The sequence below is a fragment of the Dermochelys coriacea genome, chromosome 8, assembly GCF_009764565.3.
Source record: "Dermochelys coriacea isolate rDerCor1 chromosome 8, rDerCor1.pri.v4, whole genome shotgun sequence".
Classification (NCBI taxonomy): Eukaryota; Metazoa; Chordata; order Testudines; family Dermochelyidae; genus Dermochelys; species Dermochelys coriacea.
Window position 1 is genome coordinate 32,935,820 of NC_050075.1, and position 14,815 is coordinate 32,950,634.

Sequence of the window (14,815 nt, forward strand, 5' to 3'; positions counted from 1 at the left end):
CATGTGCCTTGTTGGGCCACATGGCAGCCTACACTTATGTGGTTCAGCACATGCAGCTCCACCTCAGACCCCTTCAGACATGGCTGGTGTCAGTCTATGTCCCCAACAAACACAGCATGGACCATGTGAGAGTCAGGGTCCCAGACCACATACTGTCATAACCCACATCGTGGTAGAATCCTGCATCGGTGTTGGAGAAGGTTCCCTTCCCTCCATCCCTTTTGGTGACCTTTGTCTCCAGTGCCTTGGACCCTGGGGTGGGGAGCCCACCTGGCTGATTTCAGCATGCAAGGTCATTGGTCAAGTCATGATCGCTCCCTACACATCAACATCAGGGAGCTCAGAGCACTTTACCTGGCCTGCCAAGCCTTCCTACCTCACATAAAAAAACAGGATGGTACAGGTCCTGACAGACAACACAGCACCTATGTGCTATATCAACAAGCAAGGCTGGGCCAGATCATCTGCCCTTTGCCAGGAAGCCATCAAGCTCTGGAACTTCTGTGTGCAATGCGGCATCCATCTCGTAGTTGTGCACCTCCCCATGGCCAGGAATGCTTTGGTAGATGGCCTCAACAGGACATTCTTGTCTCTCCACAAGTGGTCCCTCCTTCCGGAAATGGTCAGCTTAATCTTCCGGTGGTGGGGGACTCCCTAGATGGACCTGTTCACAGCCAGGCACATTTTCTGCTTGATTCGAGGGATCAACAGAGGCTCCCTGTCAGACACTTTTCTGCTTCCATGGTTGGGGGCTCCATTGTATGCCTTCCCTCCAGTACCACTAATTCACAGCGTACTCATGAAAATCAAGCAGGACTGGGCAAAGGTGATCCTCATAGTGCCGACTTGGCTGCGCCATCACTGGTTTGGCACACTGCTGGACCTCTCAGTGGCTGCTCTGTTACAGCTGCTGTTCAGGCCGGACCCGCTCTCCTAAAATCACAGCAGTCTTCTGCATCCAAAGCTGGTGGCGCTGCACCTGTTGGCTTGGCTGCTGCATTGTTAAATGCGGAGAACATAAAAATGGCCCTACTGGGTCAGACCAAAGGTCCATCTAGCCCAGTATCCTGTCTTCTGACAGTGGCCAGTGCCAGGTGCCCCAGAGGGAATGAACAGAACAGGTAATCATCAAATGATCCATCCCCTGTTGCTCATTCCCAGCTTCTGGCAAACAGAGGCAGGAGTGTTTGGCCGCTGTCCAGCAGGTCCTGTTGGGCAGCAGAAAGCCCTCCACCTGGCCGAATGGAAGCAGTTTGCTTGTTGGACCTCGGATAAAGGCATTCAGCCTGAGCAAGCCTCACTGCAGTTAATCCTGGACTATCTGCTGCATCTCAAGATCCAAGGCCTGTTCCTTGGGTCCACTTGGCCGCTATTTTGGCCTCCCGTCCGCCGCTCAAGGGTCGGTCAGTTTTCACCCAGGACATGACTGCTAGGTTCCTCAAGGGCCTTGAGCACCTCTACCCATACAGCAGGAACCCCGTCCTGGCACATGGGACTCACGGCTCAAGCCCCTGGCTTCCTGCTCTCTCCTTCTGCTTTCCGGGAAGTTCGTGTTCCTAGTTGCATTAACTTTCCGCCGCCAGGTCTCTGAGATTAGGGTGCTTACATCGGAACCACTCTATACGGTCTTTTACAAAGACAAGGTCCCGCTGCAGCCACACCCAGCTTTCCTACCCAAGGTGGTCTCTCAGTTTCATATGGGCCAGGACATTTACTTGCCTGTCTTTTTTCCAAAGCCGCATAATGAGGAGGAGAAGGAACATAGATTGCATTCCCTAGATGTCAGGAGGGCACTAGCCTTGCAAGGAGCAAGCCAATCCACAAGTAGAGGCAATTGTTCGTTGCAGTGGTCGACAGGATGTAAGGTCATCCAGTGTCCATTCAAAGAATTTCTTCTTGGATCACTGCATTCACTGCTGCTACAATCAGGTGAAGGTGCCCCCTGCGGTGATTGTAACTCCTACTCAACCAGGGCGCAAGCCTCTTCAGTAGCTTTCCTAGCTCAGGTGCCTATCTGGGATGTCTGTAGGGCAGCCACCTGGTCATCCGTGCACACATTTACATCCTGTTACGCAATTACCCAGCAGATCTGGGACGATGCTGGCTTTGGTAGAGCAGTACTGCAAGCCACTAGACTGTGAACTCCAAGCCCACCTCCAAGGATACTGCTTGTGAGTCTCCATTACCAGTCCTCCTGCCCCTCTGTCGGAGATGTCGGCAAGAAGGAACTGAGAGGGCGTAGGGTTAGCAGTTGTAGCTCACGAAAGCTTATGCTCAAATAAATTTGTTAGCCTCTAAGGTGCCACAAGTACTCCTTTTCTTTTTGCGAATACAGACTAACACGGCTGCTACTCTGAAACCTAATATACCAATGCATGAGCTCGGCACTCAAGGAGGCACTACAGCTGACCCTACGGATACCGCTAAGGCAAAAATCTCCAACGACTGTGCATGTGGGAACGCACTCACTTAGAACGGAATGGACATGAGCAACACATCTCAAAGAACAGTTATGAAACGATAGGTAATCATTTTTTGTTAATTTCTGGTAAAGATATCTAAAGACCTCAACTCTTGTCCCTTCACACACACATGTCTGCAAAGTGTAAAAAGTTGTGCAATCAAGGGCTCAGTACTAAAAACCTGTTCTATCAGAACTCTGTCATCCCTTGATAATGCTGTGGACCTTTTATATCCTCATGGCCACTGTATTGGAAATGGCATCTCAGATAGGGGCAGGAATTAATTTGAAGTGACCATCATAATGTCCAAGCTCAAGACTGTTGAATACCACCATCGGAAAAAGGCAGCTACTGAGTTCATTTTGCGAGTGTAAGTTATTCCAGCCCCAAGGTAGAATAATTTGCTGCACAGATGGGTAGGCAAAAGGAAGCTGTGCAGATACATGGGTTTGTAAACATCTGTCAGCCACATCAGATATCCAGATACAAAATCTAGCACTTCAGGCAGCATGTGAGTAAGTGACATTCAACAGAGGACTTGCATGAAATTCAGTGAAGACAGAAGCAAGGCAATACATATTGAAAGTGAATAATTAAACTAATAAATCTTATTCCCCCTCCCATGCAGAAAGAGAAGTTACTTCACTCCTCAGCCTTCTTCCTATTGCTAAAGTTAAGACTGTCGCTCATTATATTTAACCCATGTCACCCTCACAGAAGCCAAAATTAGCCCACGCCATGAGACTTACTCTTTCATGACAGGGGAGGCTGCACCACCCAGGAGACCTCTCCCCCTCATACTAGAAAATATGTCATTCATGAGACTGACCACCCATATGATAGGTGATGTACATCACCCATAAGCCTTACCCCTCCCCACATTCTGATACGCCATGTATCACACCCCTTCAAATGAACAGTTCAGATGTAGGTAGTACTTAGATGGGATCTAGCACTAATACATATGTGCCACTATATTAAAACATCTATAGCAAATTACAAACATTTAAATATGGTGTTTGTGCCCCCCTAATTTGTGAGGACAGTGTTGAGTTCTGAATGGCACATTTACAAGAATATAACAGCTTCCATTTTTCCCAGCTGTTGTATTTACTTTCTAATGCAGTGCAAACATCTGCTTTAAAAGCTTGTCAACCGTTTGAAAGGCAATTTACTACCTGCCAAAAGTTTCAAATACATACGTGGAGACGAAAGTGAGCTTTCACCTTACATAGTCCATTTTATCCTGTTGATCTACATTTTGCTGCCATTGAAATGAATAATTTATTACAGTTTATTTCAACAGAGGAAGAGTAAAACTGTTTGCAGTATGATGTGTGTGGTAATATTAAGAATAGACACATTGCACACACTTGTCATTAATTAACCTGGAGCTGTCATTCTGAATGTATCTTCTCCCGAGTAAGTGGTGACATATGTACTGTAGATAATTCTTTCCCAGAGAAAGAGCCAGACTTTGATACTTGAGGTTAGTAGCTTCTCACTCTGTGAGTAGTTCCATTAATTTCATTGGACCACTGGTGAAGTAAGATACTATTGCATGTCAGAGAGGCTTTCAGAATCAGGCGCAAACTGATTAAAATATTGAATTTGGAGAGGATATTGAGTATCTGAAATAATGGAAAAATTAAAACAACACCAGAACAACTGTGAAACTCCATTTTTCTGCTTGCCAATTTACAGTGAGGAAAATAGAGATTTTAAAACTATACTAGGTGGTTACAGTTTTGTAAATGGAAGGGCTCATATCTTTCCCCTTATAAAATCAGTGAATAAATGTAGTGTTCATGCTGGATTTGAGACCAGCTCATTCACTGCATGCTCTGTGCATACTTCCCCATGCAGTTCTGACATGATACTTGCACTCTGACCTGTGGTACCCCCCTGCCAATCTAACCTTGGGTTCCTTTCAGAGAGAACTGCCAGTTCTGTGGTGATTTTGTGATGTGCAGATATGTGAAACAATTAACTAATTTTCACTGTTGACTTATGCAAGGAAAGTGTGCACTGGACATCTATCAAACTTCCCAATAACTCTCCCTCTTGTTTTATATTGGGCTGGAACAAGTGATCATGGAAATTTTCTTTCTAAATACTTTATCCTTTGAATTTATAGTTCAGAAAGTAAACAGTGAACCAGCAGACAATGCTGCACTTAAGGATTTATTTACTCTATACGCTTGACAAAAGTAAGATAGGGTGGTTGTGTCACTCAGCCTGATTAGGCAGAATATAGCCAGGTTTGTACTGGTTTATTTAGCTGCAGCCATAACTGATATGTACTTCATCAGCAGAGAGCAATCAGTTAATTACGCTCAAGTGATAAGGTGTATTAAATTTGAATAGGATCATGTTTTTTTCTGCTCAGTGTGTCGACTTGTGAGGAGATCATAGTGAAGGAAACAAATTGCCCTACTTACTAGAAAATGTAGCATTCAGAACTAATTTGTAAGTCATTTACAGTGTCAGAACTAATTTTCAAATATATTGGCATCAGATGTTCTTTTAATTAATTGTGGATGGAAGGTGGTTGTTCATTTTGGTCATGTTTTCAAAGGCATGTGTGTCAGGTGAACCATGCAAAATGCCACGCCTCATGAATAAGTATTTGCAAGACTTTTTGTTAGTGTTCCGTATCTATATCCTGCTTGTGTGTGGGTATAAGGGTGAGATAATAGACCTATCTCTTAGCCAGTAATATGCATACAATAGATATAACCTGTGACACAAGTAGATTGAGAGAGTTTATAGCAAATTGTGTTTCAGTCTGCTGAAATGGGTGCATGCATATTTCAATTCATATGTATGGCCTGGGACTGGGACCCCAGGAGTGACTTCTCAATTATATATACCTTAATTTTCCCCCCAAATGAAGCAAAAAAGCTAGACAACTCTGAGGACTGTACCCAGACCAGACTCAGTGTTGGCAACTCTCACAATTTTATCACAAGTCTCATGATATTCTGGGATTTTTCTTAAGGCCCCAACTGCTGGAGTCCAGACATTGCATGGGAATCTCAGTTTAAACAACAACAAAAAAAGTCTGAATGTAGCCCTCTTGGTTGCAAAGCAAAATGTGAAAGTGTGACCTGACTGTACCCTCAAACCTGAGTAACCCAAAGGCAAATATAAAGAACTCTAAATTAATTATATTTTTAAAAGCTATCATTATTTTTAAAGCTAGTCCCATAATTTGTAGAGCGAGATAATGCAGACTGGATCACAATTTTGGAGCAGTTAGTGCCCACTACAGTTTATTAGAAAATGATGCTCCATATACTTGCTGAAGAGGGAGGTGTTGGTGAAGGAAGGAGTGAAAGCTCCATTGCCAATGGAAATTAGTATTCATGGTTTCTAAATTAGGAGGTGGCTCTCTGGAAAAAACTTTATGTGCACGGCTACAAAAATCTGAATATTTGTAATATTTGAAATTTCCTTAACAGCCAAGTGTTTGATTAAAAGTTGTTTGCGTTTTTAGAAATGTACCAAATCCTTGGCAAAGTGTTGTTTTCTATACATAATGCTGTCTCTGAGCTTACATAATGTACTTCTTAAGTATGTTAAAATGTGATTAGTTGCTATAGAATAAAATATTCATACCAACGTAAGAGAGAGAGAAATGAGTTATAGCTCTGCTGTGATGCAAGTGCTGTTCTACTGATAACATGAAGCAGCAAAAAAGACTCTTCAATAGAAAGGCAGCTTATGCGTCCTTGGGAATGAATTTTTATGATGAGGGATGTCTTTGGGAGCTTTTCCTCCAGCACCCAAGAAAGAGACTCTGAAGCGTTAGCATTGCTGGAAAAATGCATCCCTACTCCCACCGTTCCCATCACTGGATTTCGGGACCAAATAAAATGGTATCAATAGTTAGACCTGGACTCCTGGGCTCTGTTCCTGGTTTTGTCACTGAACTGCTTTGTGACCTTATTGGTATGTCCACAGTGCAATCACAGGGTGTGACTGCAGCTTATATAGACATGCCCTAGCTAGCTTCACTCGAGCTAGCTCAGGTACCAGTAGCATTTACAGCAGTACAGTTACAGCAGTACAGGCGTCAGTGCAGGCTAGCCTCACCAGTATTTACCCAGAGTTGTGGGCAGGCATTTACAGCTTCACCACTTTGGTACCCAAACTGGCTAGTTTAAAGCTAGCCCGGGTTCGTCTACATGAGCAGTAGTCACACCCTGAATCACATACCCTCTGTTCCTCAGTTAACCCGTCTGTGAAATGGGATAATGCTGGCCTCCCTCACAGGACTGCGGGGAGGTAAATTGATATTTGGAAAGCACTTTACAAATTTCAAATGAACTGTGATGTAGAAGCGGAGAGCTGCCTTGTTGTTGTGACACTTATTTATTCTCAATGGACTCCCCGGTATATCATTCTTCAATCAGTTAGCCCAGCTGAAATATTTTATTATCTGCAGCTCAGTTCTGGAGTGGCAATTTTAGCTTGCTGTGTCAGTCCCCTCATTAGATGGGAAGGATGAGGGGGTTGTTTCTAGTTTAAGTTATAACTAGATTCCTCTTCCTTCAACAGTGTTTGGTTTTGTCACCCAGGTAATTCAAAAATACTAGTTATAGCTAATTTTATTTTAAGAAAATGGCTGATTCAGCCAGTTCCATACATATTACTAACATAAATACTTGTATTCGGATAAATTACTTCATGGGAATAGAGGACATTACTCAGTGCTTTCCTCAGACACTCCAGGAGTTGTTTCGGTTCCAGTGTGACTTGAATACCTGTACTTTTAAAATGTTCATACCAGATTCTGGCTCATGAAAGCCATAGTGTTTTAGAAGAAACTTTCCCAAATTATCGATGTATATGATGTCTGAAAGGACAAGCTGTAGCTTCAGTCTTGCTGGTCAGTCCATGAAGAAGCTGTATATCCGTACTTCCTAACGGCATTGTATTAGCTGAGGCAGGTGTTGGTTAAACTGAACCCAAAACTGGCAGCTCTCCCCAAATGAAGGGATGCATATAGTTTTTACCCAAGTAAGTAGGGACAGACCACCAACACACACACCAGGTACTGAGGGCACAGCCTTCTTGTAGAGAAGATTGGGTCTGTCCTGTAATGGTACCATTTGGCTTTCACTGAGGAGAGTTGAGCTTCTTTGCTGATTATGGCTAGGGGCTTCACTAGGGTGTGCATTTTGCCTTCCTACTGTATTATTTTTGTACCAACATAGATTGGGACTTGAAATCTCAAAGAAATGCTCATGTGTTACGTGATATGGTTTTGGAGATTTAGTAGATGTCATTCTTCCCTCTCAATAAGTATTGAACAATTGCCCCAAGATTGGTAGTAGGGTAAATTCTGCTCCGGAAGGTGCCATCTTTCAAATTAGGCTTAATATTAAAAGCCTGACTACTGTACTTGCAACCATTACATATCCAGTGGCCCCTTTTCCTAAAAAGTAGGGGTATATCAATCCTGATATCCTGGCTGAATGCAAACTTGGGTGATTCCATTTTGCCTCCAAAAGATTTCTCTTTTATTTTCAAGTGCTTGCTTTAAAATCCCCTGATGAAAGATACTATAGAGTTATGAGGAATTATTATTGCTGCTGTTCATGTTTCAGGTCCAGTGAAGTTCCTGTCATTACTTCCCCAGTGGTTTTTAGTGTTTGCATTAATTGAACTATTGTCTTTATCCTGGGTAATTGAAAAGTAGCTTGACATATGCATGTTATGGGAAAGCAAAGTGACGGATTAGCCTTTCCCACGCCGCACCTTGTGCTCCTAGCATCAAAATTTCAAATAATCTTTGGCTACCTCCTTGTTCCAAGTGATTTGTAGTACTGGGATTCATCTTTTTTCATTTAATGAAACATGTTGTTTGACTTAGCCTTGGTCAGTTATTACAGGCTGGTTTGCAGTGTGGTAGTTCTCTGGGGACTCAGCTCATAGCTACTCATTGGCCTAGAAGAAATGATTTAATGATTTTCCACATTTTCTGTGTGTATTTGGTTTTAGGGCTAGTAGATATTTTACAAATGTGAGTCAAGTTCTTTGTTGGTGGCATTTTACGAATTTTCACTCTGTCTAATCCCAAACAGACACTTTTTAGATTCATGTGTGTTGTGCTCCTTAGCATTTTGGGCTCTAATGTGTTTCCAGAAGATGATAGGGCATTTTATCATCAAATGGTTTCTTTGCTTATTTTATTTATTTTGTTTTATTAAACTCAGGCTCATCCAATGACTGGGTGCACATACAATCTCTACAAAAGTTACAAATAACAATAACAACTCAATACCCAACAATAAGGCTTTCCCAGATACCTCCTCTCCCAAAACAGAACCCCATCCCTCCCAGCAAAAGCCTGGGAGACCTAATAGGCTTTGCAGCCAAACTTGGAAAAAGCCTAGGAGAGCTTATAAGCCTTGCATTATTACCTAAAGAAAAGCTACTTGTGGCTTCAGCAAACCAATAGGAACAATGAATTCCATAACTGAGACCCCACACATTGTGAATGCCCTGCCTCCAACCCTTCCTGGATTAATAGTAATAATACCTAGTGCTTTACATTCCTAGATGTCCAAGTGCTTTACAAAGGTGGGTAAATATCATTATCTCCTTTATACAGAAGGGGAAACTGAGGCAAAGGGGTGAAATGACTTGCTGAAGTTCACATGCCAAATAAGTGGCAGAGTTGGGAACAGTACCTAAGTCTCTTGATTTAGGGCTTGTCTACATGAACATTTATTTTGTGGCAAGCTGGGGTGTAAATCTACTGTTCAGTAACCTGTTGCACACTTAGAAGCTGTTTGAATCCTGCTGACACACTAAAAGTTTGAGTGCCCTTTGATCTTGCCCACTTTGAAATGGGTCTAGATCAAAGCACGCTAAAGAACTGTTAATGCATGTCAGCAGGGTCCACATGGACAGTTAATGTGCAGCAACCTACTGGGGGAGAGATTTATACCCCAGCTGGCTGCAAACTAAATATTCCTGTAGACAAGTTCTCTGTCTTTGCTTTTGCCGTCACAAAAGTTGATCACAAATACTGAAGTATCCCATAAGAAAAGGGGTGGTCTCTGAGGTAACAAGGACCCATCCAATTTAAAGTTAAAAGCAGCACTTTGAGTGGCATCTGAAAATGAATTTGGAACTAGTGCAGATTACTAAGCATAGATGTGACTTTTAGGCAGCCATTTTCTACATCATCTGAAGTGTATGAGTAGTGGTAAAGATCAGCACTAGACAGAACACACTGAAGTGATCCATCCTCAAGGGGGCAAAGGCACGGGTCACTGTAGTGAGTTCTGCATCTGATACAAATCATCCCAGCTGTCTGAACAGAGATAAATGTCAAGTCATGTTGTAGTCTGTTTTCTGGTTAGTTTTTTCTTTAAACAAACCTTGGGTGCCATTTTTCTATAACTTTCTATTGATAATGGCATCTGTTGGGTATGGGAATAATTATACAAGAGTGAGTTGTGTAGAAAAGGATATAACGTAGTTGGGCACACACATGATGCCAAGGAAGAGTTCAACATTGTTTGAAAAGGGATCATTAATTTTTCTGGGCAGTCATTAATTAAAATCCTTGGGACCAAATCACACATTATAGCACAAAATATACAAACTAATGCAAAATAAATGCATTTTCTTTCAGATGATGTCGATTCTGATGAACACCATCATTTTTGAGGATTGCAGAAACCAGTGGTCTGTGTCCAGACCACTGCTAGGGCTTATACTTCTCAATGAGAAGGTAAGTATTGCAGAAATGCTACCAGATTCATTCTGCACATGCTCATTGTTGTGTCTGCCGATATGGTTGAAATAAAATCCTCTGCTGAGAAGCTTAAGTTAAATACTATTAAATCTTATTTTTGGTGTTGAAACTGAATTTTTTAAATGTAATTAATTTTCACAAGGTATGCTGTTTGTTTACTTTTTGCATTTCCCTCAGCTTCGGCAACAAAGCTAGTCAATTTTTAATCAGTTGCTGTTTCTCATGCACTAGGCCAGTGCAGTAACATTTGTGTTGTGAATGGTGCTGGAAATGTTTTAACTCCAGGCAAAAACAAAATTGAAAACCCTTCTTTTTGCTGATAATTTTAAACATCCCTGTTAATACTATACATTGCCAAACCTCGTGGTATTGATCAGTAACAAAACCTACATTTGGGTGACTAAACAAGCTGGCATTGTCCCTTTAAGCACAGTTTTAGGGGATGCTAGCTACAAAATAGAAGAGTGTTCAGATTTTGTCATGTTTGCTCTTTGCATTCACTGTATTTGCTCAGTAATTAACTTGTACCTTACTGAACATAAAGTTGCATTTGCTCATAGACTTACAAAGGTTTCAAGACTTTAACAAACTAAAATGTTCTTTGCCATGTCTGACCCTTAATGCACGCCACTTTTTAGATAATTGAAAACTAGAAGTCAATTACAAGACTGCCAATCCCTGCACTGGGCATTAAACTTGGATAAATATAAAGCCACAGTTTCTAGTCCTCACAATCTCATAGATTTCTGTTACCCCTCCTGTGGGTTTTCCTAACCAGTGGAAACATTACTCAAAGTATCACCCAAGTTTCACTGGAGAGATTTGGAGCCATATTTTCTCCTTCGTGCCCAGCCTGCAAATACCATACATACCAGTTATCAAAAGGAAAGCAGAGAACAGCCCAACAGCAAAACCTTGGCCCTCATGACGCTCTCCAGCCACCCATCCCTGACAGTAAGGCTCACTTTGGAGTGATGCTGCTATTGCCTCCTTTTCTTCAGCTTCACAAATCTCCCCAGTAGCCTCTGGCAAGGAAGGGCGGGTGCTCTCCCGTTCTCACCCCCTCAGATCTTGCAGAGAGAGCCCGTGCATTCAGGGATGGGGAACATGGCACAGAGCTATTGACCACCCTTTCAAATTCCCCACCTCTTTTCCTTGCTGTCTTACTCCCTTCTACCCATGTAGGGGGGTGGAGGAGAATATCTAGCACAGATGCTTTATAAGTGTTGGAGAGCTGCTCTCAGTGAGGGTGAATGACCTAATTTATGTAATAGAAAAATCCAGCCACACCTTCACCCAACAACTCAAGCCCAACCTGCGGGTCACATAAGTACAATTAACTTTTTTGTTAATTTCTGCAACTCTGATCTTCCAGGGTCCAGCCAGAAGTAGAAACCCTGCAAACACAACTACTTTTAGGTACCACTTAGCCCAAACAAGGAGGTAATGGAAATCTTGCAAGAAAGATAAGAGTTCTAACCCAGTTTCTCTGCCAGAAAGGTTCAGAGAAGCAGCTGGTCTTTGAGGGATTTATCTGAACCTTGTGAGTTTTGCCCATCTCTCATATTTACTAAAATCTTGAGTGTCTGCTTCCAAGGCAGATTATCTAACCAAGGGAACATTCTTCAGCCCATCCCTTCCGTAAGATCTGAAACTGTCTATATTTGGATACACTCAGCATGTCGCCTTAGTGCAATGGTGGGCAACCTGCAGGCTGCACACAGCCCGGTGCAGTAATCCGCTGGTGGGCCGCCAACAGTTTGTTTACATTTGCCTGGCTGCCCACAGCTCCCAGTGGCTGCGGTTTGCCATTCCCGGCCAATGGGAGCTGCGGGAAGCGGCGTGGGCTGCAGAAATGTGCTGGTCGGTGCTTCCCACAGCTCCCATTGGCCACAGGGATTGGCCACTGGGAGCTGCGGACAGCCCTGCAAATGTAAACAAACTGTCTGGCGGCCCGCCAGTGGATTACCCTGACATCCTGCAGGTTGCCCACCACTGCCTTAGTGGCTTAATATAATCGTCTGAAAAGGAAACCATTTCAGAAAATTAATGTGAGTTAGTCTAAACTTGTGCGATTTGCTGTGTATGGCAACACATTGTTTCAGAAGATATTGACCTATAGTATTCTCCATACTTCAGAGCAGGATCTTACTTTATTCAGAATTGCTTTATCTCTTGGGCAGTCACAAGTGGCAGTATATTACTGCTTTGGAGAATGAATTGTCTATACAATAAGATAGTGCTGGGAAAAAATAAGACACTAAGATTAGCGGCAGCCGCATACATTAAAATTCAAACTGAAATCCCAACCATGGAAGGAAACTAATAGAAGAAGAAAATATATCAAAAAGAGAAGCGCTGTCTCATCATTCACCTGTGCTGAAGGATCCAATTTTAGCCATATCCAATCGCACTGTCATTCATCTTCTTGGTGTGTTATTGTGATTTAAATCCAAGCTCTATAAGAGAGAGCAGTTCTTTTAAAATGATTGAGAGGGAATAAGGGCAAATTCAGTGTTTAGAAAAAGTTTATGACATCACAATATTATACTTTACAGATGGAAGCAATATTTCCTACTTTGGGAGGAAAACTAATCATTTTCTATGTGCTCTGAGTCACTGCATCATTATAAAAGTGGGAAATAAGTAGTTTTGTGCATTCCCAATCTTGTTCAAGATGACACTTTTGTTTATATAATGCCTCTGATTTATTGCATTTAAATATTAGCTTGACTACATATTAATTATGTGCTTTTGCTGTTAGCCACTTTAATGTAAGAAGAAATTAAATATTTCACTTGAAGATAAAACTGTGCAGTGATGAATCCTAAGAAATAAATATGTGGCAGCAGAGTATTCTCTTTCTACTTAAATTAGACTAGTTCTAATGATCATGGGCTTTGTTTGTCAGAAATGTGTGTGTACATGCACCCTTACTTAGCACCAATTGAGCTATAGCACAATCTCTTTTGTAAGGCTGGGGAAGGGGAATGTCACCTACCTGGGTCATTTCCCTGGAAGGCTTAGCTCTGAGAATAAATGAGGCATGAAGGCCCCATTGCATTGCCTCTTTCCACCCCATACACTTCAATGCCTTATTCTGCAGGGCCACAGGAAAGGTCTGAAACATGCTTGCATGACTGCAGAAGTGATTGTTTTTAATTCATTCCAGCCAACTGCTGGTAAATAGATTCCCTTAATTCAGGACATAATCTCTGTAGCTACAGTTCCTGCCACCAGCAACCATAATGGTTACTCATACTGTACTTTTGCTGCTTGGTGGTCTCCTCACTTGTTTTAATGGTATCTTGTCCATCCATAATTCAGCTCACATGTAAAAGGAAGATGTGCCTCATGGGTGCAGACAAGTGCAATTTGCATGTGCCTGTGCCTGCAAGGATAGCTGTGCCCCAGCGGCAGTTGCACTTGGGGTTTCATAGACACATCAGCAGCAGAAGCTACACTGGAAGGATGCTGAATCCGTTCTTGTCACCACCCCCCCTGAGTCACCCCACTCACAGTACAGAGGGGATTGCAGGTACTTCTGGCACTACTTCACCACTCCATTAACTGCCAGCAGGAGTACACACGCTGGGTTACACCAGCAAAGGGAAACTGGCCCACAGTGGCAAGCAGAGCTGCAGGAAATCCCTTCTGTATTAGGATACTGAAGCAACTATTGCCCTCCAACCAAACGATTACCAGGTTAGTGGAGAAGAAGGCATGGGAATGTGGGCAAACGTGGCTGCTAGCAAAAGAGATGCCATTGCAGAAGGTGCTTAGAGACCCTTTCAGGACTGCTTGGGGTCTCAGATCAGCTCCTGGCAGGCAGCAGCCCCAATAGACAAACTTATCAGTGGAGGAAGTTTTGCAGTTAACTGTCAAACTATTGATGAAGGCAATTTTTATGAAAAAATGTATCCTTGTCTGCACAGTTTGTTCACTTTGAGTGCCATCCTTCATGGCAGCTCTCTCTAAGAAAGCTCTGGGGAAGCCGCTGCTCAAGAAACAATCTCATGGACAATCTTGACAACTTTTCTTTGGGTTGTGAGCTGTGCTAGAATTATCCATCTCTCTACCATCTTGGGGCTAGGCCATGTTCTTCATCATCTGCCCTGACTGCCTGTTGGCCTTAAACTATAAGGCCCTATACAATTTGGGAGCTAGCTACCTGCCGAAGAGCTCCTCACCATGCATAAGACTGCTGCCATTGTGATCAGTGGAGATGCTCAAGCTAACGTCTCTCTGGTTTTAAAGGGAGGGGGCTGATGTCAAGGCATTTCCTGACAAGGCATTAAACAACATTGCCTTTTAAGATTCTTGCCCTTCCTATTCTCCCATTGGGCTGACAGAGCCCAGGTCTGTAATATTAAGGCCTTGCTGCAAGGTTCTTCTGTTTTCTCAGTCTTTTGTTGGCGGGCAGGTTGAGGGAGGCTATAGGTTTGTTGGGCAATTCATATTTTTAATTTGGGGGTTGATCGATGAGAGAGCCATTTCATTCTGGCTTTCTGCACATTTTCAGTATCTGAATAAGCCCTAGAGCTTGAGATAGATGCTTTTTAAAATTCATATTGGG

The 14,815-nt window shown here is 42.7% G+C and overlaps 1 protein-coding gene across 6 annotated transcripts in view; it reads left to right on the forward strand.

Annotated features, from left to right (window-relative positions):
• RANBP17 (RAN binding protein 17) overlaps nucleotides 1-14,815 on the forward strand; it is a 256,018-nt gene that overhangs the window by 233,791 nt on the left and 7,412 nt on the right. For all 6 annotated transcript variants that reach the window (XM_038413649.2, XM_043491410.1, XM_038413647.2 and 3 more), the window contains one exon: nucleotides 10,117-10,215. In XM_038413649.2, the coding sequence (XP_038269577.1) occupies nucleotides 10,117-10,215 (99 nt within the window). The remainder of the gene's footprint in view (nucleotides 1-10,116; nucleotides 10,216-14,815) is intronic.